Genomic DNA, 26,430 nt, shown 5'->3' with positions numbered 1-26,430 from the left:
CTCCGAGGTATATCCATGCACTGCAAGCACCTGCTGAGCCATCAGCCCTGAGCACACTATTCCCCAAGCTGCGCAGGTATCGCGTCGGGCTGGAGCATCCCCGTATCTGCAGGCTGAGCTGCCAGCACAGCCCGCGGTCTAGGGCCCATCAGTCAGCCCTGGGACTGGAGTTCATGGGGGCATCTCTCGTTGTGCATTAACTACCCCCAGGCAACACAAAGGGTGCTGAGCCTCTGCTGTGCCCTCGCTGGGCACTATGGGGTCACACCGCCTCATAACCCGGCTATCAACTGCCCCAAGCGGCTTGAGCCTGTGTTGGAAAGGAGGAGACCCTGTGCCACCCCGAGAGAGATGTGGAGGGAGGAGGAGCGTGGTCGGGCTTACCAGTGTGGGACAGAGGTTGTTTCAGCAGAAATGTGCAGCTCCCCTTGGCTGTCCCACCGCAGGGGATGGGGCCAGGGCTGCGCCTTGGGAGGATGGGAGGGCTGCACTCCCATACTGGGGTGGTGGATGCAGGGGAAACATTCGGTTTAGTTAGGAAACCAGTGAGCCAGACTGGTGCCTAAGAACAGTTGGGGTCAAGCTTCCCAGGGGTCAGGGTGGCAGCGCTGTCGCCAGGCAGACGCAGAGCCAGGCCAGGGGCATATAGCCTCTTTAAGAGCAACACACTGCAGGGCACCCCGGCTGGACCGCAGCATCTCATCCTTTACCAGAACACAAAGCCAGCCCCCACCTCGGACCCCTGCCTGGTCCCAGCTGGGGCAACGCCTTCTCTGTTCGGGGATTTCATATATAAAATCCCCCATGTCTGCTTTCCGACTCCCTTGTTTGCTGTCTTCACAGCTCATCCCATCTGTCCCCATTTTTAAAATCTTCCCTCCCTCTTTTCTCACTAGCTCTGCTTCTGGTGTCACTTCTTCCACCCACAACACAGCCTCATTTGTACCCGGTCTGACCAGGCTTGCGTGCGAAAGGATTAAATCACCATTTGAACCAGATCCAGGGGACATCACCGGGCAATGGAACTTTAAAATATTAACTAAATCAGCCGCTTCGTGCTTCGGAAGTCATTTTTCCTGCATTGCAGATGGGGGGTGAGCGCTCGTACGGTTTACCATCACTCTTCCTCTGTGTGTGAGCTGGCAGGCAGAGGGCGTGCAATGTGCCGTTTGCTGATGAAGAATAAAAGCGTGAGGTACACCTTTTCTTCTCCGCAAGCTGGATATCCAGGGGCTCTTTTATGTTGTGCTTAGAACATCTGACGCAGCAGCTGAATTTTACCCACCGCCTCCAAACCTCTCTTCCACAGAGAGCACTGCCAGTAGTTGCATGGGTGCAGGGGTCAGTTTTCAGGGAGGAACTGATGCAGAGGTTTTTCATTCCCAGGTAGGATGCAGCACGTCCCAGCAAGGGCTTCTGTCCAGGCACAGCAGTGGCCACAGAGCCCATTTCTTTGTGGAACCACCGGCCCGTGCCCATCAGATTTTGACCTTCACAGTCTCAAGGCCGGAGCAATGCAGAATAATTGCCATCTGGGGAGGCCAAACATGTTCTCTGCCTTCAAGAAGTAGCTTGGTGAAGAGAGAAAGATGGCTTTCACCTAAGGCTGACAGATTCTCTATGACCCCACCCAGTAAGTGAGCATCATCACAAACTCTGCCACAGATAAAGAGGCTGGGACTCAGACACAGTACATGTTTTATTATTAAAAAATGCATAAAAACTAAAGACATGCTTCCCAAAGTTAGAGTCTATATGTACATCTGCGCTTCCCAGGCAGCTGCAGGGAGCATAGCCTTCTGCACTCACCACAAACGTGCACCGCACAGGTTTTTGTTACCCTTTGTTAGGTGTTATCTTCTCACCTGCATTTACAGCATTCCAGCTAAATGAAGAGAAAACCCTGTACCGCCTGGGGTATAAGATGGTGCTGTTTGTATCTGCAGCTGAGAAACTGTACTGAACTTCTGGAGACATCTGTAGGACATCTTCAGGAAACTTTACAGAAAGGACCCATGCCGAAGCCCCAGGCTGAAATTCCCCTTCCCTAGGAAGTGTTCCCCCCTAAGGGCTGAAACTGGACCTGAATTTTGTAGTTAGCCCCGAACCTTACAATAAGCAAATACCGGGGACCGAAGGGTGGAATGTTCTGATACCAAGTCTGCAATCTCATTTGACTTACTGGTCCCACCTTTGCCAACTCAGCAAATAATGACATTTGTGGTATTCGTTTCAGAGGAAGAGTCATGTGGAATCCTAAATCTTGTGATACCGCTGAGTTTTCAGCACACTGGAAATAAAAGAAACTAAGATCTAGCAAATATTTAGGATAAGTAGAGTAAGATGTAACTGCACTTCCTTGCTGGGAACCACTGCACAAAACAAATGCTGATTTACAGTAAAATATTAAATGATTAAAAACCACACAAGCGCTTGCAGTTATTGTGAGTCAGACATGCTGATTGGAAAACAAAACAAAACCCAAAGAGCAAAACCATTAATTTTGCCCTGTCTGGAAGGCTGCAGTGATACTAGGCTATGTTGTGATGTGACTTTTACAGCATGCCAGACCTCCTAAATAGGAAGGCCAGTGGTTCTCAAGCTTTTTCATCATGAGGACTCTCTCTTCCAAAAGAGATCTCCCAGTTGATCCCTACCCCACAACACACACACCCCCCTTCCACAAACCGATTTCACTACAGCAGCTACAGCACTTGGTTATTTGAAAAAGTCGTAGGACTGTTAAAAAGAAAGATTAAACAAATCCTATTTTAAAGCAAATGCTGAATCCTGCTTCTGCTGAAACTGAAGCAAGTCTGCCATTCTGTATATAAGCTGTTTCCTTCCTCTCCTGAAGGGCAGCACTTAGCATTAATTAGCACTGTTTCCCCATACTGCTGCGAAGTCCTGTCTACACTGTTTCCATCCCTTTGAAGTTCGATTCTGTCCTCACATATGCCAGCTGCTCTCCCTCCCTTCACATTTTAATGCCAGCTGCAAGTCTGGTCAGGCCTGAATTGGCATCAAACAGAAGAAAAAGACAGACATAAAAGGGGTACGTGGGGTGAAGAGGGATGCTGGATTTTCATTTTTTCTAATGTCATCGCTCACCAAAACATCTGAAACTCTTAAAAGAGCCCTGGACTGAGGAAGCCGCAAATGTCACTGCATGAAATAAGCCAGATGTTCAAATTCAGTGCTGAGTAGAAGCAGATCTGCAGATCAGTTTGAGAACCACTGAGGTAGGCAACAAGTCTAGGCAGTACTGCTGAGTGAACACAAGGGGAATTTTGCCCTCTTGTCCTGAATGACAGTGTAAATACCCACTAGTGTTTTCAGAGGTACCAGTCCCGAAGTCACGCAGCCAGGATCGAAGACAACATCTACACAAGAGCGAGCACTGACTGAACAGAAGGTGTGTTCAGCTCTGCTCCAGCTGTCAGTGAGAAGAAGCAGAGCATAGACTCTGACTGCCCGCCTTAGCTTTGAACTCCTTTCAGCGGGATGCGACCAACCTGTAACCCTACTGCCCCCCTCCCCCAAATCCAAGGGGTTGTTCAGGTTGCGGTCCTTCCAAGCCATCCGCCGCTGCAGCCCACACAGGTGGTGAAAGCTACAAAAGCTGCCCAAGAGCTCTGGCCAGCGCTGCTCAAAGCCATTCCAGATCCAGCATCAGAGCCTCAGGCGACGTGGCACCGCGGCTGCACACATCCCGTCCCAGGGAAGCAGAGTGTCACTGCTATGTACAGGCTAACAACTTTTCTCTCCTTCTGTCTCCAGCTCGTACAGAAGGCTTCTGTCCTCCCCTTCCTGCCCATCTGGATGCCTTTCACCCTCAGCATCATCTCCAAGGCACAAGGGGCTCATGATGTAGCGATAGTCACTTGTGACAGCAGCAGCTGCCCCAGCAATGGTCTCTTCACCGTCCGTGTTTCCAAAGGAGGCGTGCAGGGCAGGGTCACTCACAGACGCCTCTTTGTCCTTCCCAATGTTGACGTAGAGAGGATCTTGGCTGGAAGAAAGTGTGGACATCCTCCCTCGAATCATTTCCAGCTGGGACCGGAGCACTCCGAAGCTGGGGCGTAGCTTGGGCTCAGGATGCCAACATCTGCACATGAGATCGTAGCTGCAAAACAGAGAGACAAGAGCATTAAGGAGCAGAGCAGCCACCCCCTGCACCTCTGAACAGGGGCTCTGTGCCGTGCAGCTTATAAAGCACAGACACTTTCCCCAAAACCTATCAGCTTTGGCCTTGCACAAGTGACAGCATGTGGGCAGCCGTTATGGATCTAATCCTTCCCATTTTCAAAGGCATTCTCATTTTGGTCAAAATAATTACTTAGACAGTACCAAAAAACCCAAAAGCCCTGTCCAAGGATGCTGAACTTCCTGGTAAAAGCCTTGATCCACTGTCCCTGGAGAGCTAGAACAGGACCGTGAGCGTGACACCGCTTAGTAACAGCTTTTGAATTTATTCACTAAAAGCATCCCAACAACCTCTGCCGTGACTGAAGCCATCCATCCAAATTCTAATTCAAGAGCAGATAAAACACAGGAAGAAAAAAAACAGAGATACAACTGTGGGAAGTCCAAGCTATTTCCAGAATATTCTTTTTTCACACTGTGTTAACTCGGCGCTCCCGGCATAACGGAGGTGCGCTGCTCTTGCTGCCTGACAGGCTGCCAGCGGGACTGGAAAAAGGCACAGTGGGTTTGCTTAGAGGGCTGTGGAGGAACGGACAACAGCTTCACTGCTGGATGAGCGATGCTGAAACGGCCTTTCTACTACAAAGGCACCAGCCCTATGCAGAAGACGTGTTCGGTGCCGTTACCAGCCTCAGGCCGCATCTTGCAGCGTTTCTCCTGCGGTCAAATGCCAACCACCTCAGCTCTGGTTGCCTGAGGGCCAGCATGAGGAGACGTCGCTGGCTCTGACGGCCCGTGCTCGGGCAATGGGTGAGGAGCTCTGCTCCCCTGTAGCCGCCTTCGCGGCTCAGTGCCTGTGCTGGCTGGCTTCCCGCTGGCCAGGCCTCCCGCCGGAGCCCGCTGGGCTGGAGCGTGGCCAGAGCCATTGTCCTCCTCCTCCTCTTTGTGCATCACCCACAAGACTGGCAGCTGCATTCCTATGGCGTTATTGTTGCCAGTTCCGCAGGGAACAGGAACAAAGCACAGCACTGGCACTGAAAAACACGGCAGACAAACGGACCTCAGTTAAACTTGTAAATGGAAAAAATCTGATATGGCCTTTACTGGGAAATAAAGCATTTCATGATGGCTTTTACTCTACTTTTTGTGTCCCTTGCTTGCTATCAGCTTTACAAGACTGTTTTTGATCTCACACTAGTTTTACAGAAAGCTCCTATGGTTCAGTTGTCTTAATCCTGATTTACGTCCCTCACAAACAGTAGAAATAACTCTAAATGCTCCAGATAAAATAGAAACTTCCTATTCTGTCCCACGAAATTAAATGCTTTCTTTTACCCTCGCTGGCAAACAGCAGAAATTCATTTGAAAGAAAGCCAGAAAACGACTAGCTGTACAGAATCAGCCCAAAAGTCCATTTGCCCCAGTACCCTGCCTCTGACAGCAGCCAGTAGCAGATGCTTGGGGAAAGCACATAAGCTGAGGGTGAGCATGTAGTGACATCTTTCTGGTATATTCTGTCAGGTCTCAATAACCTGTAACTCAAGGACCTCTCAAAATGGAAGTTGTACCTTTTCAGTTGTTTTTGATGGATTTCTCTTCAATGCCTAGCAGGTTTTTGAATCTCTTCTCTACTTTTGGCATTTGTAACACCCTACGGCCATAAGCTCCAGAACTTGGAACCAAAGCTGCTCACAGCAGTCAAGATGCAGACATATAATGAATTTAAGCAGTGCTATAACGATGTTTTCATTTAAACTCAGGAACAGTTAAAATGAACTGCTGAGAAGATAAGAGTGTACAGCTTTAATACCAAGAGTTCAGATTATTCCCTACGTGGAAAAAAGGCTGGAGAAAGGAAACTACATGAAATAGTCCACCATCAGAGCACGAGGGAAGAAGGAGGAAAGAGGACCTCATGTTGTCCATTTTACACACAAGGAATGGCTTGAAAATGCCACCAAAGTCACTGCTCATAGTTATGTCTTGCTTTGGCACAACACAGAGAAAACAGAGGCTTGCTTGGGCACTCAGTGAAATGATTTCACCCTGTCCGGACTAGGCAAGCTTTTACCCTGGGAGAAGTTATGGTGACACTCCTTGGGGGACCTCAGCCCCATGTGTGGACTCCAGGCAACTCCAGCCACCACCCGTGGTGCAAAGGCTCCTGAGCAAACATTTCACATAATCTGCTGGCCAAGAACGGTCCCCTGGCCGCAGGACTAAGGCAGGAGCACAGGCTGCAGTGTGTGGCTGCGTGCTCCCCGGTGGGCTACCCAAGTCCTTCCTGCAAATCTGAAAATGTCTCAAACCAGTATCTGCAAGATTTTCCCCATTTTGTTTCCATCTGTAATTTAAGGTGGGACACTGATCCACAGAACCTTACATCCTCCTATCCACTCTCTTCTCTTTCATCCTGCTATTTCCAATTTGGAAAACTGGGCCAAGATTTGAAAGACACATGCAGGCCACTGCATCTGCAATTCAGTTTCCTCATAGTCTTCCTAGATTGCTTTTCTATTCAGCCTTCAGGGTGTGCCATGAAAAGCATCTCTTTTCCCAGATGCTGGCCTGAGAAGGTAGGGAGGAGCAGGAGTTTCTGGAAACACAGTTGTAGCTTCCACAAAGCCAAGAGCTGCTAATGTTGACACTGTTCAAACCCTTGAGCCAAGTTAGCTGCTCGTGTAGCTAACACAGGTTCCAGGGAGCTCTGCCAGGAGAGAGTATCTGGTAGCTAACCCAGAGACTTTCTAGTGAATGTCTCTGTGTACTGGAAAGTGCATAGATTCAGATCAACATCCCAGCCAGCTGCCCCTGTTTCCTTCCAGCAAGCCAAACTTCTCAAGGAATCCCATGTCAGCAGGGCAAGGAAGTACTCACACATCTTCCAGGCACTCCGGCGGCTGCTTCAGCCTGTTCCCGCTGATGAGGTAGTTGTAGATTTCTGCATTCTCAATGCCAGCATAAGGGGTTTGCCCTCGGGTCACAATCTCCCACATGGTCACCCCAAACGCCCACTGAAAAGGAACAGTGCACAGAACAAGTGAACAGACAGTTGCCTGCTCGCTGGGGCAGGGTTTCAGTGTGCTCAGGCAGTGCCGACCCTCCCACTCCAGGGTAATGTCATGTGAGCAGCAGTGATGCAAGAACTACCCAAACTTTAGCTAGAAAACAAAGAAATGACCCATCAGATGTGGCTGATGCTGACACATCATCTTGGGAGACAGCTGAAGGCCCTGCCTGGCCCCATCCTCCAGTGGAGCAGGGGAAAATTTGGGAGCTATTGCTGTCTTCCACTGCAGACCTCTCCCAAGCATCTCCTACTCATGGTTTTTTAAGGTATGCAGTACCAGTTTTGTGGTTCCCAGCTACAAGAAGATTTTGGTTTGGGCTCACAAATCAGTTTCTTAATTCACTGAACCAGATTCTGAGTTACTGGAAATGTACAGGCACAAACGAAAGTAGAGTTTAGCCAATAAGCAGGGCAAGGAACAAACCACTATTGGCTCATGTTCATTTATGCTCTACACTGCAACAGTCATACCTGTACATTTGAACTAACTGCAAGGTTTGTTAGGTGCAAAAAAAAAAAAAAATTATTTTCATAAGCAAAAACCCTGTCCAGTGTCTGTTGTAAACTGGGTGAACTAGCGATCACCAATCACTAAACAGTGTCTACAGTGGTTACAGCAGTCACTGGGCAACACAGCAGCCAAGTTACAAGGTGATAACTCTTGGTGATCTCTTCAGGGACACTGTGACATGGGTAACCGGGAAGGGAAGTCCACAGGCCTGAAGGACAAAACTAGTGTGAAACCAGATCAAAAGGCAGCAAGGAAGAGGGGAGAAGACATCAGAAGAAGAAAAAAGAAAAGGGGAAAGGAAGCAAAAATTTTAGATAAATGGGCTTAGCCTCCTTCCCCAAGGGTGAAGTTATGGGGAAGAGTGTCTAAGCACTGATAACATTCAGAATCTATGAAGTTCCACCAATGCCTTCTGTAGGATAGGGTACCTTTGCTGCATTTATACACAAGTGTGTGGGTTACATGCATTTCAAACGTCACCTTCAAATTGTCATGCAGAAGATAAAGGAAAACAACAAAGAGTAAGAAAGAAGAGACTACATAAAGAGAGAGGAAAAGGAAGAGAAGGGGAAAGGTGAAGGAGAGAATGGGGATAAGCACTGAAAGTGACAGACTAAAGGACAAGAGGAGAAGCGTTCATGTCTCCTGTCATAAACCACTCACATATTTTTAGTCTTGAGTTCTGAATCATCCCTCAAACACAAGGCAAACTCCCTTTCCCATCACCAGGCTTTTTTCCCCCACTTGCAATGAATACAGAAGGATTCCTCCACTTCAGCAAGAATTCAAGTGGTCCCCAAACACACCAGAGCAAAACTCACCACATCACTGTGTGTTGTGTACAGATTATCTGCCAGACTTTCCAAAGCAAGCCACTTCACCGGCAGTTTGGAGGCACAGCCCTGACGGTAGTAGTCTCCACTGTAGATTTTCTTAGAAAGCCCGAAGTCTGCAACACTCACGTTCATGTTCTCATCCAACCTAGAATCATAGAATCATTATGGTTGGAAGAGACCTCAAAGATCATCAAGTCCAACCGTATACCCGATGCCACCATGCCCACTAAACCATGTCTTGAAGCGCCACATCTAAACGTTTTTTGAACACCTCCAGGGATGGTGAGTCCACCACCTCCCTGGGGAGCCCGTTCCAATGCCTAACGACTCTTACAGTGAAGACATGAACCTCCCCTGGCGCAACTTGAGACTGTTTCCTCTTGTCCTAAGGGAAAGTTTTCATGACTGAGGAAAGCATTTATTGGCTACCTCAGGCAAAACTAAAAAGTTATGTCCAGGGAACTGAGGTATATAGTTCACCAAGTATTACCCAGAAGGATAAGGACTTCATCTACTTGGTGACCAATGTGAAATAGTTTAGTGGTCTTGAATCAGTTTCTTGAGACTAACAGGGAGATAATTAGGACTAAGGAAGTAAGGAAATGGCTATGCTGAGACGGTCTACACTTTGCATAACAGAGAACTCAGATACTTTCTGTAGTTTCCAAGATTATCAGATGACATCTGCAGGGCTCACTGCTACCACTAAGGCCTACACCCTCTATAGGCAATCACAAAAACATAAGGTGCTTGCCTCGACTGCCTACGACAACTGCTCAAACTAGACCTGCAACATTTTCTCTCCAGGCCTAGTTAATGGTCTGAATTGCTCTGTCACCCACTTAAACCTAGACATGTTGGTAGACACTGCAAGTAAAGCCCCCAAAAACTTCATGCTCCCAGGCCTCATAAAGGACTCCCTCCTTTCCCCAGAAGATGTGCTGAAATCGGCATGTAGTTTTTAGATGTTTAAAAACAGGAAATCAGTATGGGTTTCTTGTAAATGTCAAAGCAGGCTAACTCATAATTTTTCATGATGACTATCAGGCTCCTGTCTGTACATCTGGAAATTCAAATGCCTTTGGAAATCTGTGTCTCACTGCAGATTTTACAGGCTGTCGTGGTTTTGTTCAAAGGCAGAGTTCTGTCTGCCAGACTAGGTTGTTCCTTACTCCGTTCTCAGGGAAGGAGGAGAGTGGAAAGGGTGAAAAAGGACTTCTCGTCCCTTCAAAGCAGGCAAGGCAGTTTGGGGACAGGAATGGCAAAGTGGGATCATACAGTGTGTTCACCATGCAATTATTTCTAAAGGCACTCTCCACAAGCTTTCAGGAAAATTCTACATTTCTTATATTGTGATAATCAAGCCCTCAAAATAGAAACAAGAAATACAGACTTCAGGCTACAATGAAAGTTCATTTCTCCTAACACAGCCAAATCCATTCTCTCCTGTTGGTTACATTATATTGTGGAACAAATAGCCCATGCTGACACACAGCCATTAGAGTGACTAATTACAAACACATATTGTAATCAACTGTATGAAACTCTATGTGCAGACCGATGATGGAAAAGTTCCTTATAAATAGGGCCTATTTGGAAGCTGAGTGGGACATTAGGAGTTGCTCTCTGCTCCCAGCACCATCATCGTCACCACACACCCTCACCCCCATGGCCATAGCTCCCCTATGCCTATTGTCACTTAAATGCAAGAACCAGCATCCTTGAACAGGACCCCTCCCCACTTCCGTCACACAAAAGGCTTCTCATCCCTCTCTCATCCACTCTGGTCTTTCTCTTCTCTAAAAACTGAGGGGTCACTTACATGCAGTTCCGAGCTGCAAGGTCCCTGTGTATGAAATTTTTTGAGCTCAAGTACTCCATCCCGCTGGCAATGTCAATCATGAACTTGAGGAGTGTCTGAACAGGCAAGTTCTGAAAGAAATAACAGTTTAAGTTCGGTTCCTGGAAACTTTCAAGCACGTATGGCAAAACTGCAAGATTTGCTGCTAGCTTACTGAGCAGGGATAGAGGATATAGGGAAGGGATGGAAGATAGGAGTTGGTCCTCAACATGCATGGAGTGAAATACTTCAACATCACATCTCACAACTTCCTCTGGTATTAAAATCCAGCCATCTGCCAATGCCTTTGGGAGACCAACCCTGACCTGATCCGAGTACATTCTCTGAAAATCCATAACCCCCCAGAAGGAATTCTACGATAAGACAGACTTACAAAAGGGTTTTCCCCAATCCGTGACATCAGCAGAAAAGCATGAAGGTCTCCATGCTTCATGAAGGGCAGGATCACCATAGGAATTGGGAGACGGCCCTTGGGACGGCTCCGTAGACTGACTCCTAATGAGGACACACACAGCAAAGGGGTTTTAGCAAACAGATTAGTCCCAAGAGGAATCTTACAGGCTGCTGAGCCTCTGTCTTACAAATCTGGAGGAAAATGTGCAGCTTTGACAGGTAGACTCCTTGCTCCTTTGCACGGCTTTGTGCCAGGAGGTGTTAAGATACCTCTAATCCTCTTTACTTCAGAGGCAGTACTCTAGTACTACTGCCTAGTGCCTCTCAGTCCTCCTTGCAGGACCAGCTATAAACATTTCTAGGATCACTCCACACCAGACAGCCCCAAACCCCAGGCTCCGCAGAGCAATCTCCACATTCTGGAAATTGCCCATGTTCCATAGTGCCCACAAATGTCTCACTTCTTACTCAGTATTTTGGAAAGGCACCATCTCTCCTCCCAATATTTGTTTACCAACGCACCTGACCACATTTCACAGCAGTTTAGACATACCTCAGCCAGCCAAACTCTCCCTGTAGTATTTGCAGTAACAGAAGAAATGGCTTAAATAAGATGCTTATTACCAGTATATGAGGACAAGTGGTGTAAGCACTTACACAAACTCCAACTCCCTCTAGGCCCGGGAAGGAGCAATGCTGATATATGCAGGACTCCAGGCAGCATGGAGATGGCTGCTCTAGCACTGCTGTTGGACAGCAGTGGGGTAAGTGTGTGAGGCTGTGTGGGATCCTGCAGGAACGGGAGGTGTTCTGGGGCACAAGCAGCAGCACTGACTTACCAATCAGCTTAGTGACGTGTGGGTGGTCGAACTCCTTCATACATGCGGCCTCTCGCAGGAACTCCTCAATGTCAGTCGAGGTAAAGATGTCCGCTGCAAAAAAGTGACTGTAAGTTTTCTTCCTTTGTGGGTGGCCTCAAGGGACTTTACAGAAAATGATTATCAGAGGCTTGTTTTTTGTGGCACAGCACATCCTCTCAGACCTACAGCTAGATAAGCCAGTTTACAACAACGCAGAGACTGACACGTTCTCCTGGGACAGGCAGCAGTAAGCACACAGCAGGGACATCTGGTAAACTGGTTCCTGGCAGAGTAAAGACTTGCTGATTAGCAGCTCTTTTCTCAGTAACAAATTTCCTTGGAAGCCATGCAAATCATGTGTGGGTTAAAGATGTAAGAATTAATTAGCTAAAAGGACCTAAACTACAATGTTGGGGAGAGGAGACATCACGCAAGATTAAAGAAAATGTTGAAACTGAGGAGACGGCCTAGAGCCCCTGGCTGGCACAGCAGATGCCAATTCATCTCTGATAAGGATGGCATGAAAGATCAATGCTTTTATGTCTCTTAGGATGACTGAGTCTTCTAAGGTGCTAGAGCTAAGATTTCTTAAATAACCTCACTACTGGAGAGCTTGGACAAATTCAGCAGTGACATACATCAGCATAAATTTGGAGTAAATTATTTCTCATTGCTGTTACTCCAGGTTTATGGAAGTACATCAATATAATCAAGAATTAGCCTAGTGGACTACTTCCCCCCCTGCTGCTGCTGAATTTAGCAGGAGTCCTTCAGCCCTGCTGCAAGATCAGACTCAGATCTGTAGAGGAGTATTCACATTATCTGCTTTAGGCAAGTAATTTAAATATGATTCAGACGACAAAAGCAGATTCCCTTTTTACAGTCAATGGAGAAAGGAAGGTGCCTTTGGAGGCTGACAGAGTTCCCCAGTTAGATGCCTGAGGGCAGGCAGTCTGACTACACAAAAGCTTGAAAACTGATTACAATTACTGTTGAAACTGGATAAAATGATGCAACTTACACTAATGTGGTACTAGTATACTTAGTTCAAACTAGTATTCTGTGGCAGCCAAACTCAGCTCCAGAGAGAAGTCAGTGTGAATCTGCTTTACGTCAGTCACAGTTAACTTTTGCCTTACAGGCAACAGGCGTGAAATAACATAGGTTAACATACATATACGTACATATATGCATATACTTGCTTTGACTTATACCTATCTATTAGGTTACAGACTTGTTACAGACTTCTGCCTGATGAAGGTATTAGTTGCCCTTGTTATGTACACTCATCAAATGACAAATCAGAAGGGAGTTAGACTACTTAGTCAAATACGCCTGAGATGAATTAGCTTGTCGCTGCATTCAGCCCAAACATCCTTCTGTTTATTCTAGGATATATGCTTGGAGGAATACTGTCTTTCACAGCTGAATTATTAGGCTAAAGCAGACCTGTCTGAGCTGTCTACACCACATGATGTAGTGCTGTGTTAAATCAAGCAACTGAACGAGATCCTCTATACACAGAAAAAGCTGTAGCTATGACTTGGTTTTGGTTGCATTCGCCATGTGCTAGGTGCTGTAAAAGCAGCTAAGTTGGTAGAGGTCCTTCCCTGAAGAGCTTACACTACAAAAAGACTGACATGAAAGGGAGGGAAGACAACACGGGTAGAGTGGCTGAGTGGGAAGCTCAGAGAGGAGTAAAGAGCATCAGAGGATGCTTGCTGGAGAACACGACAGATAGCATTTAATCTTACCAAGGTCTCTTCTGTTAAATACTTCAGGTAGCCCTGCTCCCACTTACCTTTCAGCATCTTCACTGCCACTTTCTGGAAAGAGCCATCATCTAGCTTCAGTAGTGCCTCTCGAACTGACCCAAACTCCCCTGTGAAATGACCAGAGTAGGTAGTGAGGGAACAGCTTCTTGTGAAGAAAGTATGATTCACAGCAGGTTCACTCCAGGGATCACTGGCAAAGAAGCTGAATAACCATGAGAAATGCAGCTATCAGCTTCATTTTTCATTCTGCAGTTCCAGCCAGCAGCTTTCAGCATACATGTGCCTAGAAGAGGTAGCACTACCAGTAGACGGAGGCCACGGTGCTGGCAGTCCAGAAGGCAAAGAAAGACAAGAGGGAAAGCAAGCTATCCCCTATCAGATGGACAATGCAGAGTCAGAGTATAAGCTGGGATCCCAGGCAGACATTTCTGGGGAAGCTGTATCATGAGGGATGAGTCCAAGTGAGGCTCTGGTCAGAGAGGGAACTATTAGCTGGAGCAGCAGACAGATGGGTTGGCTGAGGAAGCTCTTAGTGCTGACAGCAGTCAGAGCTGAGTAATGGTGCAAGGATTCAACCATCTGAGACACAGTCAGGCCTCATCTCTCAAAACTCAGGGAATGACTTCTATGAATCACAGCTGACCAGACAGAACATAGAACATCTACTTGTGTATGCGTGATAATTCTAACTCACAGGAGGAAGTGTTTACCCTGGTGTGTTCTCTAAGGGAGATAGGAGGAAATGCAACTGGCCAAATCCTCTTCAAAGTATTTTAGCCTGAAATGGCTTTATACTATAGCATAATAGCCTCTTTGCATTAGATCTGGCTCTAGATTTGCTCTCCCTAGTTTTGTAACTGCTTACCCCACCCAAAATGCATTAGTATGAGGAACTCTGGTACTGAAAAGAAGGAAGCAACATATGACAGTCAGGACACCTACCCCAAAAGCATTATCTTTCCACTTGCTTTTCACCAGTGTCTTTCACTACTGCATGGCACATGACTATTTCACAATAACCATGAGCAGTGGATCTGACTACAAGAGGAAAATGGGAAGGAGCAAAGGCATTTTGTGCTGCTTCTGTATTACGGAGCTGTTGCTCAGCTGTAGAGTCAGCAGAGCCCAAGATAACGCAGTCATGCCATCTTATAACCTGTATGCTGAGTGTGGAGTTGGGGGAATGGGGCTGATGGTACAAACCAGATCCTGACAGCTAGCATCCTCCCACCAAGGCCATCCCCAGGGGCCCCACTGCAGCCAATTTCCAGTTTGTTATCTGTCACAGGGACAGCCCAGAAAGGCTGAAGCAGGATCCCAGAAACTGGCCAAGAGCTGACACTCACAAACAGATGACACAGCTGTTTAATTACTTAGCATTGTTAAGCCCTCTGAGACCACTTCTGCAGGAAGTGAAACAAACACGTTTGTTCTAGGAGGGATGGAGTGGTAGAATGCTCCCAGTGGGAAAGGGTCAAAGAAAACTGCAATAAAACTAGTCTTACAGAGAAAAAGGAAGCCAAACACTTCAGCTTGCTTTTGCTTATGACCCCTGACTTATGCTCCTCTGTTAGTTATTGGCTTTATCATTACACATTTTCACTTATTTCTAGATGGCTTTCAGCCCGAGAAGTAGGGAAGGATGATTCAACAGTTAGCACACCGGCCTGCCATTTGGGAAATCTAAATTCAAACCCATCTTTTCACAGAGTTTCTGGGCCAATCTTTTAGCTGAAGTTAAGTGAGAAGCGTCCCACCTTTACTCTGCCCATCCCTCCTGATCTGAAAACCTCAGAGAAATGTTAGGAGCACCTGTGTGGGAGGTCCAGATGGAGATCCACAGTCAGAAGAGCTCCTAAGGACCTGAACTAATGAGGACAAATGTCAGCAAAATTCAGTACCTGTTCCAAATGTGCCCCTGTAAGAGCCCAAAACTAAAATGTGGAGTCAAACCACCCCAGATGCTGAGAGTATCTGAAACTGAATCAACCTTTTTTTTGAGGAGTTGGAATGTTTGACGTAGATCATCTCTGTCTGTATTGCCTCAGCCAATTATTAGTTTAATACTTGATGCATGTTTACGTAACTGGAAGGAATTCTATAGCATCACTTTGTTAGCAGAAAGAGCAGAAGTTTAATTGAATATTCCTTTGTTTAAATCTCTGAAAGAAATTCACACACCAGTGAACCAACAGTACTTTGCAAAGCTGAGCATAGACTGCAGTTCATGACTCTGCAGAGCCATATCATAGGAACGGCTTAGCCAATATCCTCTTAGTTATGCTAAACCTTTGAAATGTTTTATCCCAGTGGAAGGGAAAGTTCCATTTAAATTGCCATCTACAAGCAGAAGGAGAGAAAATAGGCTGCTTGTAATTGCTTCTCCCTACTCAACAGTAAAGGTAACACAAGCAGGACTTTCAATGTAAAGCCTTGTTCAGTTCTGGTTCTTACCCTTGCCCAACATTCTTCCCAAGGTGAACTGCTGTTCCTGGATTAGGACATCTTTGAGTTTTGTCTTCAGCTCATCACTGATCCCTACACTCTCCACTGGGAAAAAAAAACAAAACAAAACAAAGGAAGAGTCAAATAAGGGATACTTAAATATTCTGTCACAACATCAAGAGTCACCTGTTCTAATCTCCATCTCCAATCTGATTCCCATACTGTAAGGAGGAAAACCTGAAAAAGACAGACTTCCCTTCCATGTCCCCTAGCCTCACCACAGTCAACAGGCCAATAACTTTCAACCACAAGAAAATATACCAAGAGTCCTGAAAGGGAGAGGGTGTGATAACACCACCCTTAAACACACAAGAACAACAGGAATACAGAACTATTGTAAAGAATGCTGAGAAGACAAAATCCAATCAGAAGGGACACTAACGGACACTGGTTCATACAGCTTCATTTAAGTAGATGAAGCTGCACCAGTTTTCAATGACTGGCTCTTGGACTATTTTAAGTACAGTACAAGTTTCACAGTACCTGGCTGAGCAGGTAACATAATGTCCAACAGTTTTTGGTCACGACATTTAATGGAGAGACCTCTAAATCCAGGGGACCAAAGTCAAAGACAGCTGGAGCATCATCCTAACCCAGCCATGCAGCGCTGCTACAGAGAGCCATGCCCTTGCTGAACCAGGAGACAGAAATGGATCATTTTAATGCTGGTCATTCCTGGGACTCAGTCTTCTGTTTGAGAAGTTACTAATTCCTGGCCTTCCAAGATTGATTAATCGGTTCATCCTTGTAGCACAGCTCAGCACACTGGGTTTAAAGCATACTGCTAATATTGTTAAGCCACATTTATCTCACCGTTGCATATTACAGTTGAAGGAGTCCCTGTAGTGTGAAACTGGGGCAAGGGAGTGGCGAATTTATGCCTTGCACTAATATACACAATGACTGTAGCTGTAATTAGTAAGTGCTATGTAATTGGTATGGCAACAGGAATTCTGGCCTTTCACCTCTGCCACCCACAGTGCTTAAGCCTCCTTGTAAATTAATCCCACGTTCTTGATCCCAAAACATCGGTTTCAGGGAAAACAAAGAGAGAGCACAGTACATGCATGAACACAGCTTCTCAGACAGAATCACTCACTCAGAATCACTTACATGTTGCTTCAATGAGCTCTGGGCCCTCCCTGTTGAAAGACCTGGCAGCTCTGAAATGGACTGCTGGATCCCCTCTGCCAACCACACTGCCAAAGGCATGGCTAGAAGACAGAAAAGACACACAGGGCCATCATTACATGTGCCATTCAGTTCTAAAAGGGAGCGCTGAACAGTATGGATGATTTCTCACCCCTTGCCATCATATAAATACTACAGACTGCTTTGTTAAAGAGGATGTAGCTGGAGAGAAGGAACAACGGGTTTATGCTGCTTTTCTGATGCACCTAGAGCGGGTGGGAGCCTACCAATAGAGGGGAATCGCTCATCCAGAGTGCCTGGAAGAAGCTGTGGGTTGGGGCAGGTTGGAAGAGTCACATAAACAGAGATACTGTTGTGAGAGGGAGGTCTGGCAGACTCTGAAAAGAATGGGAACCTTGCTTGCAGCAGGCAGCAACCCACAGCCACGTGTCAGAGGTGATGGAAAGGAGACTTTCCTGGGGATCCAGAGGGTTCTGGGCAGTCAGAAAGTTACAAGCAGCTGCTAGACTAAAAACCAGCATGGGATAAAGGGCCCGACACATTAAAAACATAGATGATTCAACCGTGGGTCTCTTCTGTTTGAATCAATTCAGCGGCAGTGCTAAGGACTTATAGAATTACCTTGATCTAGTTTATATTTCCATATTCTAATAAAGCCCAGCTATTGACATAACATTTTTTCTACTGTATTTTTGGTGTTCTCATTTCGAAGAAAAGGTAGGGCACCTTCCTGCTAGCCTCTAATCCAGGGTCACCCCCAAAATTGTGAAAAAACAGTTATCCAAAGAAAGTGCCAAAAGTACTCAATCCACAATGCTTTCTGAAAAATAATTGAGTCAGAAACCACACTAGAGGAGAAAGCAGAGATCTCTCTAACCAGCACAAGGAGAACCTCCCTTACCCAAACCGAGTTTCCTTTCTTCTTTTTCGAAGGAGAATAAGAGCCAGGGCAACAGCTGTGACCAGAGCTGTGAGAATGCCCAGTGCCACAGGAACCCAGGATGTCCCATAAGGAGGTTGTCTCTGGCCACCTAGATGATGGAGAAAACACCAGTCAGGAAATAGAAGACTGTCAATTATAAACAGACCATACTGGGATATTTCTTATTTTTGCTTTTAAATGGAAAAGCCATGCTGCTGGATCTGGTGTACACAGGGGATCACTGTACACTGGAATTTGGCATAAACAGCTACTCAAGTCACTGATCAGAAAAACTAGCAGTTTCACACAGCAAAGGCAGAGCAGATGCATCCAGTTATCAGAACCTATTCTTAGTTTTGAGCCTCAAGAAAGTAAAAGGCATTGCTCTAGATTATACTACTTTACATGAGCTCATGATCTGGGGCGCTTTAAACTGGAGTCTCAGGACAAAAAGAGTGCTTAATGCGAGCATTTGCTGTGCAGGTTTCACCTTGTCCTGTTTGAGGCAGCCAACCTTGACCGCCTAGGCTACACAGCACTGCCTGAATGCTGACGGAGATAACATTTTGAAAGACAATAGAGAATGACAATCGCCTCATGGCAATCTGGCCAAAAATATTTACATTTCCCCTCTCATCCCTCCCGCAAAGTGAAGCGCCCTGTGGGACTTGATATTGGCTGTAACTTCCCAATGTTGTTGATTGGTTGTAACTTCTGAATGTCTCTCTACCAAAGAAAAGGTGAATTTTAAGAACTGCCCTGTGAGTCAAGAAACAAGTTAGCCAGCATGCAGGTTTCAATTCTGGTCTAGTATTTGCTCCCAGAATACATATGCTTTTGACTACAAACTGTCTACAGAAGAAATGGAGATGATGCCAATCTAAGTAAGCTGCCAGGGAAGGAAGATAAGCAGTATGGTTATGAATAAAAGAATATTATCTATGTTTGGCAAACAATAGATAAATTAATCCAATTCCCTGAGAGATTTCTTCTCCAAATACAATTACTAAAGATTAAACGTGGATTTGAATGGGTTTATTAAAATCTAGGATAGCCCTCATATCTCCAGATTAAGAGCAAACAAGAACAGGTAACAGGTCCCTGAGCACCTCCTTCATCTTCATGCTCCCTTCTTCACCTTCAGCAGTTGACTGTGCTTTAACAGAAGCTAAGGAAGAATCATCTTTGATGTAAGTGATCCTCTCATGTTTTATGTCATGAGAGTATAAGCAAACGTGTCCTTAAAAAGAGATGTTAGGTTAATGGGCTGAGATTTGGATGAACCTCTGCACAGATGTATGTGAAAAGGAGTCGGACATCCTTACTGGCAGAGTCCTGGCAGGCAAAAGGCTTCTAAGGCCTGATTACTAGTTACACTGTCTTATCATCCAGGCTTTTAATAAAGCAATGTTAGTCTAATAAACAGGTAGAGCTTAAGGAAACAGAATTCTGGACCATTGAGGAGGCAGACTAGTACTTCTCCACTTGAAACAAATTATCAGAACTTTAGCACCTATGTTCCAGCATCTTATCTCCTTCAGTGACTCACATATTCTCTTCCCACCCAGCAGGCTTTACAGGCTCTGGCTTTTATGATACTCCCTCTTGCTGCACCTTTTGACCCGGCCTTCAAGGCTGCTTAGGAGGAAGGAGAGGGATCAGAAACAGAATTCGAATGAAAATACAACAAAAGGTAACTCTAACCCTCTCCACAATTCCCAAGACAATCGCTTGGGCTGTTCCTGCCAAACAATCAGGGTAAAAACAACTAACACCACTGATGTAAAAGGTCCTCTCTGATAGTTAACGATAAGGTTTTCTTCCCCCTGTGGTGGGGCAAACTTCTCTCGGCCTATTTTTCTAGTCTTTGTCTGCTAGGTGGCCCGGTGAGAGAGCAGGGATTTAGGTCACGTTCCAGAGGGTCCTTCCAAAAGGAGGATGGATGCAAACAAAACAAAACAAAAGACGGAGTTGCCTCTCCTCCCCCAACTCTGTCTCTCTCCCATCTCCCGCACCTCTCTTTTCCAACCCACACATGCCTACATGCCTTAAGACTGCACAAGGCGGAGAGAAGACAGTATTATTAGATGAGCTTAAATGAGTATTTAGGAGCCCTTTGATGATGAGAGAACCTCTTTTATTTCTGTAGCAGGTTTTATATCACAGAGGCGTGCAAAGAACGTAATCCAAGAGTCTTCTCCTGCATACAGTCATGAAGATTACAGGTAGGAAAAAGCTATTAGACCATTCTGTTCCTCTCTCCGCAGTGAAAGAGAGAGATTTCTACTGAGAACATTTCTGAAAATATTAAAACAATCTCTGTTATAGCGCACAAGTGCTCTGCATAAGCAAGGTGGAGCTCCACTAGCTTTGCTGTGATGACAAATACGACTTAAAGTTTATACAAGCTTAGTCATCCTTACTGCCGCACTGGGATCTGGTCAGAAACCACCCCTGGCATTTCTCACGTACAGCAACCAGTGCCAGTTTGCTATTTTAGGAAAGGAAACAACTTATATTTTCTACCAGGCCTGAAACAAAACTGCAGTCTTTCTGCAGCTCTGCTGTTTAAGGCCTGTCAGTATTTCCACAGTGAACCTTCATTTCCAGCCTGTTATGCTTGTGAAGAAATATATGTGCTTCAGACAGCATTTGGCCAAAACAAGTACAACTCCTGATGCTACTTTTTTTGAAGTGGTTTGTAAATAAAAACAAGCAAGCATATTGTGCTTTCAGGATTATCCCATTCCAGCTCCCTGTAAAATGCAAACCCTATACATTCCCTGGGGCTTCTTGCCAGTGCTGGTCATTTTGCAAAGGGACCTTCTAGTCTTTTCAGGTACTTTTCTCTGTATTTTGGGTACCACAGAAAATACCTGAGCAAAAAGCACAAGAAAAAAAATTGATGGAGCTGATGCCCAACCTCCAGCAGAATCAACTCTGGACCTCCACACCCCTTCATTGTGCTTTAAATAATTTGAGGGCTTTGATCCCACAGTGACTGTGTGCTCACACATAACCATCAGCACTGGCTTCATCACAGGAACTGAGTTGCCGAAGGGCCCTTCTGAGTAACATGCTCATTAAAATCATCATTAGATGCACTACTGCAAGTAAGGCTGCAGTTCTCTCCTGGTTACTCTGTCCCTATGCCCCACCTCCTGCTTGCCTGGGAACCCCACTCTAGGTTGCCCCTGCCATCCCTAAGTGTGGAGGGATCAGGAGGGATCAGCATCCATGTGATTCCTCAAAAAACATGGGGAGTGGGAAGAAAGCAGCGGCAGGCGGGTCAACATCAGAGATTAGAGACTGCTGTCTCGTCCTGCCACAGGCGCTAGGAACAAAACCTCAGGAGACTGTGGGATTTTTGCATGACCACACCTCACTGACTTCTTATCACCAATACGTATTTTTATTTGGAATGTCTTCCTCTTAGTTGTTTGTTAGTTTCCTCCACAAGCAGCATTCTTCTCTCCCTTCTACCCATATAACATCCTGCCCTTCTCCATAGAATGACTCCCATTTCCCACTCTCTGTGAAACACAAGCAGCAAGCAAACCAGGGCAGATGAGCCTAACTGCCCTTTATCAGTAGGAATGCACTCCAGACATGGATGTTCTTCGCTCCCAACAAACCCTGCCACATGGTCCAGATTGCATGGTACAGCTTCTGTACCATCATCTCCCTCTTCTACCAGTAGCTCAGCTTTTCCATGGAGAAAGCTAAACTGGTTTAATATAAACACACTCAGTAAAACCATTACAAAACCCCATGTGGTCATGGTTTAAATCAGGCTGAACTGAAACTAGTCAGGAATGGCTTCAAATTAAATCAAAGAAGAGAACCTATGTTAGAGGAATTTTCTGTCACATTTACTCTTGTAAATGTGTGTGGTTTAAGCCTAAATGAAGGATTTCAAACCTTCCTTTGCACCTTTTCTATTGTGCCTCCCCCTGCCTTGCTCTGCACTGAGTACAGCAAAAGCCCATTAAAGAAGACACAGCAGTGGCCAGAAGCGGGTTTTTTTATACCAGTTCTTTAAATATTATTTAATTTCTACTCTGCTTGATGAAGTGTGCTGTTGCATAAAGCCACGTGGCTCAGTCAGCTGTAAGCCCTGAAAGGAGAAGAGTTAAGAGAAAAACAGCAGTCCCAGCACTTCTGACTTTTTTCCCTGAAGTGAAGGAAAGGCAGTGGCCACTCACCCATGACCTCTTGGGCTTCAAGCAGGAAGACATCACTCCAGGGCCCGCATCCTGCAGAGTTCAGCACACACACCCTGATGATCAGGTCTTTGAGAGGATTCCACGTTGTGAGATTTGCTTTTGTATCCTGTACGATCATCTCCCCCTGAGAGCAAATGGCAACAAACTGTAAGCTGTCTTAAAAGGAATCCAGTCTAAAACTTCAGCTTTAAAACTAAACCAAAACATTACTGTGTACTTCATTGGTGCTATAACAAGGGCTGGGAGTTGTGACTCCTGGGTCCTAGTCTCAGTCCTCCCACTAATGTGGGCTGTCATCTTGGGTTTCTCTTCTCAAAAATTGCTAATAGTTCCCCATGGCGTAGGGAAGATATGAGGTTTAATGATTTCCTCCTTTGGGGTCCTTCCATGAAAGCTGCTATAGAAATGTGGGGTTTTTTTCTGCTATTAAAAGATACACCTCCTTCTTGTGGTTTAAACACAAAGATGCGCTGACATACTGCAAAGCATCTGACAGTCTTAATTCAAGGGAGGAGTCTGTTTTACCTTGTTGAACAAATCCCAAATGGCTTCTGAATTTCACAGCCAATTTTCATTAGGATGGCAAGGCCAACATATTTTCAGTAATTTTGTGGATCTTCATACACATCGCTTGCAGTAAACCCATGAAGTTTTGGCTGCCTCCACTGACACAATGTAAATTCAATGGGAACTCAAAACATTGTCATTCAAAGTCAACGATGCTAACCTAGTATGAAACGGGTCATGCAAAAAAAGGAAGTCTCTCTTCCCTCTAGCTGCCTATTATTACAGGCTTGTTCATCATTAATCAGCACTGGCTAAATACATATTAAGAAGCAAGAAACCATAAGAAATGCTGTGAACTTCAAAGGCCGATAGATACCTGGGAAAGGCCAATGCTGAAGAACAAATGAAAAGCCTTCTACCCTGACAGGGTCCTTTCAACTCCCTATATATTGTAAATGAAATAAAAGAATCCACAACCTTCTTTCTATGATTTACAGTAGAACTCATTCACTTGTTAAATACACCTTTGCTGCTAGGATTTGGAAAGCCAAGTCCCAGTCACAGGAGTGAGCAAGCCCAGATCCTGGACTGCCTGAGCTACCTTTGGGGCAGCACTAGAAAGAGGCAGAGACAAAGTGAATTCTCTGTATGTTGTCCTTGTTGTACAAGGAACAGCAAAGAACCGGTCTGTCTGCAGATGAACGTTCAAGTGAAGGAATTCTGAGCATGCCAGGAAGGGAGAAATGGGCCGAAACCTTGAGGCCAAATACTGAGGAGTTCTTGCAAACCACAATAGATCCATTTACACAAAAGCAACGCCAGCAATCCAGTCCCCTGGTATGGATAAGGGATGAGGGACCCTAATGTCTAGAAAATTTAATATGAACGTTCTCCAACTCTGTGCCCAATGGCTCAGCTCCCCTCTCAATCTGTTACCTGAGTTACATTATCCTGAATCCACTCCAGCCTGTATCCCAGGACATTTTCTTTCAGCACATCTGGAGCCACACCTTCCCACTCCAAAATCAGACCAGGATCTCTTTGGATAACATGGATATTTTGTGGGGTGCTGCTTGGAGCTGAATGCAGAGGACAGAACACAATCAGTCTGTGCAGGAAAATAAGGCACTGAAAATGGCTGAAAAGACAGCTTCACCCTCATTCTTGAGATCAGCCAGAAGGAAGAGTGTGAGGGGAGAGAACAACTTTTGCAAGCCACCAGCACTATGTTTGCTTCAAGTTGAGAAGATAAGGTTGGTCAGTGTCTCTCATTTCTTTCCAAGATCCCAAGAATCTCAGAGAGAGAATGGGACATATGCCCAGCATGCAGAACCCCATGGCTGGATCAACTTGTGCATCATGCTTCATTGCTGTTAACCACATTTGACTGCGTATTATTATTTTACGTTAGGTGTTAGGAGGAGACCCTTAGATTGGACAAGCAATCTGACAGTATAACGTTTCCTGCATTTCAGAATTAGCAAGGAGGAGTTCAATGAAGTTCATCATTGTCTCTTTTTCAGATTCAGAACTTCTTTCCTGTTCTTGTCTGCTATTTGCTTACCAAGCTCCAGAGTCTGGAAATAAACACTGTCAGTGAAAGGGGAGCTGCCCATCTCATTGCTGCACTGCACACGAACACTGTAGTTGGTGGAATGCTTCAGGCCTTGCACGCCGTAGGCAAAGGGCGGCACTGGGGTGACTTCAGTGGAGACCTCCTGGCCGTCTGGTGACTCGGCTACCTGTGCCAAGAGTGAAATGGAGAAGACTGTTACCATAAGCCATGAGACTAACAGGTCCAGAGGGACAGGAATCCATTTCATGGTTAGCTGAGGAATGTGCAAGAATAGATATGGTACCAGTGATGTTTAAAATACTGAAAAGGGAGTTGCCAAACTAAGAATCATGAGCCATGCCTTTATGTGGTTTAAGTGACATCACTCTCCTAACTCTGGCATTACAACAATTTTCCACCAGTTGAAATTTTGGTTCCATATTTTAAAACATTTCCTTACCTATGTTACAAATTCTACAGTTGATTATTACTTCCTTTACAGAAAACTAAATGTGCTTGTTCCTTTGAATGCTAGTGGCTGGCTTCTGAGGCTTGCCTAAATTTGGGCAACTAAATTAGAGCAACTTCCCTGTTGTCTATTGTCACCTTTTGGTGAACTCCTTTTTCAGAAGTTTTGTAGCAGATTAAAGACATGGTAGACTCTGTCAGCTTGGATCAACTAAACTGTTTCAAATTAAACTGAAAAGAAACTTTTTACCACTCCTGCAACCCTGTTGTTTGTGTTTGTTTTTTTTTCCCCCTCCAAATCTGAACTTTTAAGCAACAGGAATGTTAATTTAAATCTGATATCACTGTGTGCTTTTAATGCACAGACAGGTTCCATGTTCCTGCTTTTGTATTGACAATAGCAGAAATCACTGCAGAGCCCCCAGGCTCAGCCTGCCTTTCTTCTCAAGTGCATATGAAATAGCAAAGCTGGGAGTAAAAGCAAGGTGTACTGACAAAAGTGAAACACTCACGTGGACTTTATATTCTTTACATAGCAGTCTTTCTCCCTGCCCTCCTGCTCATTCTCACACATGCTTTTTAGCCCACTGATTTATTTGCCTAATAAAAAGGAAGAATCTCAAGCTTCCTTAACAGAAAAGCATATTGTTGTCATTATCAGTGTCACGCAAAGCAGGGAAAAAAAAAACACACAAACTTCTGTGTAAAAGCCCATCCGTCTGACGATGTGTTTCTGTCCAACAGTCTGAAGAGTTGCTGCTCTCACATCTGCCCCCTTTATGCCCTGGACCACAGCTTGTGTTACCAGTCAGTAAACACAGCGATTCCCTATCCTGTCCCCAAAAGCAATCTATCTGCCTGTCTGAACACGGTGCTCTGGGGGCACCCACTGCAATTCCCGAGTGCCAGAAAACCCCAGCCAAGTTTCAATCCCCCTTCTCTTTCTGAGAGGCTCCAAGCAGAAGTGCAATCTTGGGGAGCCAGGATCACGTGCATTTTCACATGAAAATGTGGGTCAATATCTCTCAAAAATCTTTTAATGTGGGAGACAGAGGAAGCACAGCTTTGTGTCAGCAGAGGGTTACTGCCAAGTTACCCTGCTCCCAGATCCAAACGCAGGAACTTCGTCCTCCCCAAATAGAACAGAAAAGGCTTAGAAAAGGGGTGAAAGACTGCTGAGTGGACAGAAACTGAGCTGCTCTGATTCAGTCTCTTTTCCACATGTCCCATCCCCCCTCACCCCACCCCTGCCAAAAGCGAGAGGGGGAACTCAAAACCCAGGGTGATTAGCATTGCAGCCAGAGGGAATAGGCTGTTCCAACTGGAGATAACTTGCATTGTAAAACAGAGGAAGAAAACCATTTTCAACTGCGAACAAGAACAGAAGCAGCAACAAAACCCAGAGACCAGGGCCAGCTATATTCAGGCATTCTTTCTGCCAGTGAGTTAAAGCAAGATGATGGTTTCTTTTACTTATGAAAGGGAATAAACATCAGACCATGAAATCTCTGGTTTCCTCCCCAAATAAAAAGAGGACTGCAAGTAAATTAGCTAGGCTGCTTCCATCATACCTTGTGTTTATAATCCTCCTTTACATGGTTGGCAACAACCCATGGAAATTCCACTCCAGCTCACATTGCTGC

At 45.6% G+C, this 26,430-nt stretch overlaps 1 protein-coding gene across 1 annotated transcript in view; it reads right to left on the bottom strand.

Moving 5' to 3' along the window:
- Positions 1-1,681: 1,681 nt before the first annotated feature.
- TYRO3 (TYRO3 protein tyrosine kinase) overlaps positions 1,682-26,430 on the bottom strand; it is a 39,721-nt gene continuing 14,972 nt past the window's right edge. Inside the window, exons 6-18 of the mRNA XM_009703254.1 lie at positions 24,329-24,506; positions 23,701-23,843; positions 22,237-22,381; positions 18,011-18,140; positions 17,071-17,171; positions 15,907-16,002; positions 13,479-13,559; positions 11,657-11,749; positions 10,798-10,919; positions 10,386-10,495; positions 8,549-8,708; positions 7,024-7,160; positions 1,682-4,126 (exon numbers count right to left, since the gene is read on the bottom strand). Coding sequence (XP_009701556.1) covers positions 3,751-4,126; positions 7,024-7,160; positions 8,549-8,708; positions 10,386-10,495; positions 10,798-10,919; positions 11,657-11,749; positions 13,479-13,559; positions 15,907-16,002; positions 17,071-17,171; positions 18,011-18,140; positions 22,237-22,381; positions 23,701-23,843; positions 24,329-24,506 — 1,872 coding nt within the window. The 3' untranslated portion in view covers positions 1,682-3,750. The remainder of the gene's footprint in view (positions 4,127-7,023; positions 7,161-8,548; positions 8,709-10,385; positions 10,496-10,797; positions 10,920-11,656; positions 11,750-13,478; positions 13,560-15,906; positions 16,003-17,070; positions 17,172-18,010; positions 18,141-22,236; positions 22,382-23,700; positions 23,844-24,328; positions 24,507-26,430) is intronic.

Source organism: Cariama cristata, unplaced genomic scaffold (genome assembly GCF_000690535.1).
Source record: "Cariama cristata isolate BGI_N322 unplaced genomic scaffold, ASM69053v1 scaffold1377, whole genome shotgun sequence".
Taxonomy (NCBI): domain Eukaryota; kingdom Metazoa; phylum Chordata; class Aves; order Cariamiformes; family Cariamidae; genus Cariama; species Cariama cristata.
The sequence above is the reverse complement of the archived record's forward strand: the minus strand, read 5'-3'. Positions and strand labels throughout refer to the sequence as shown.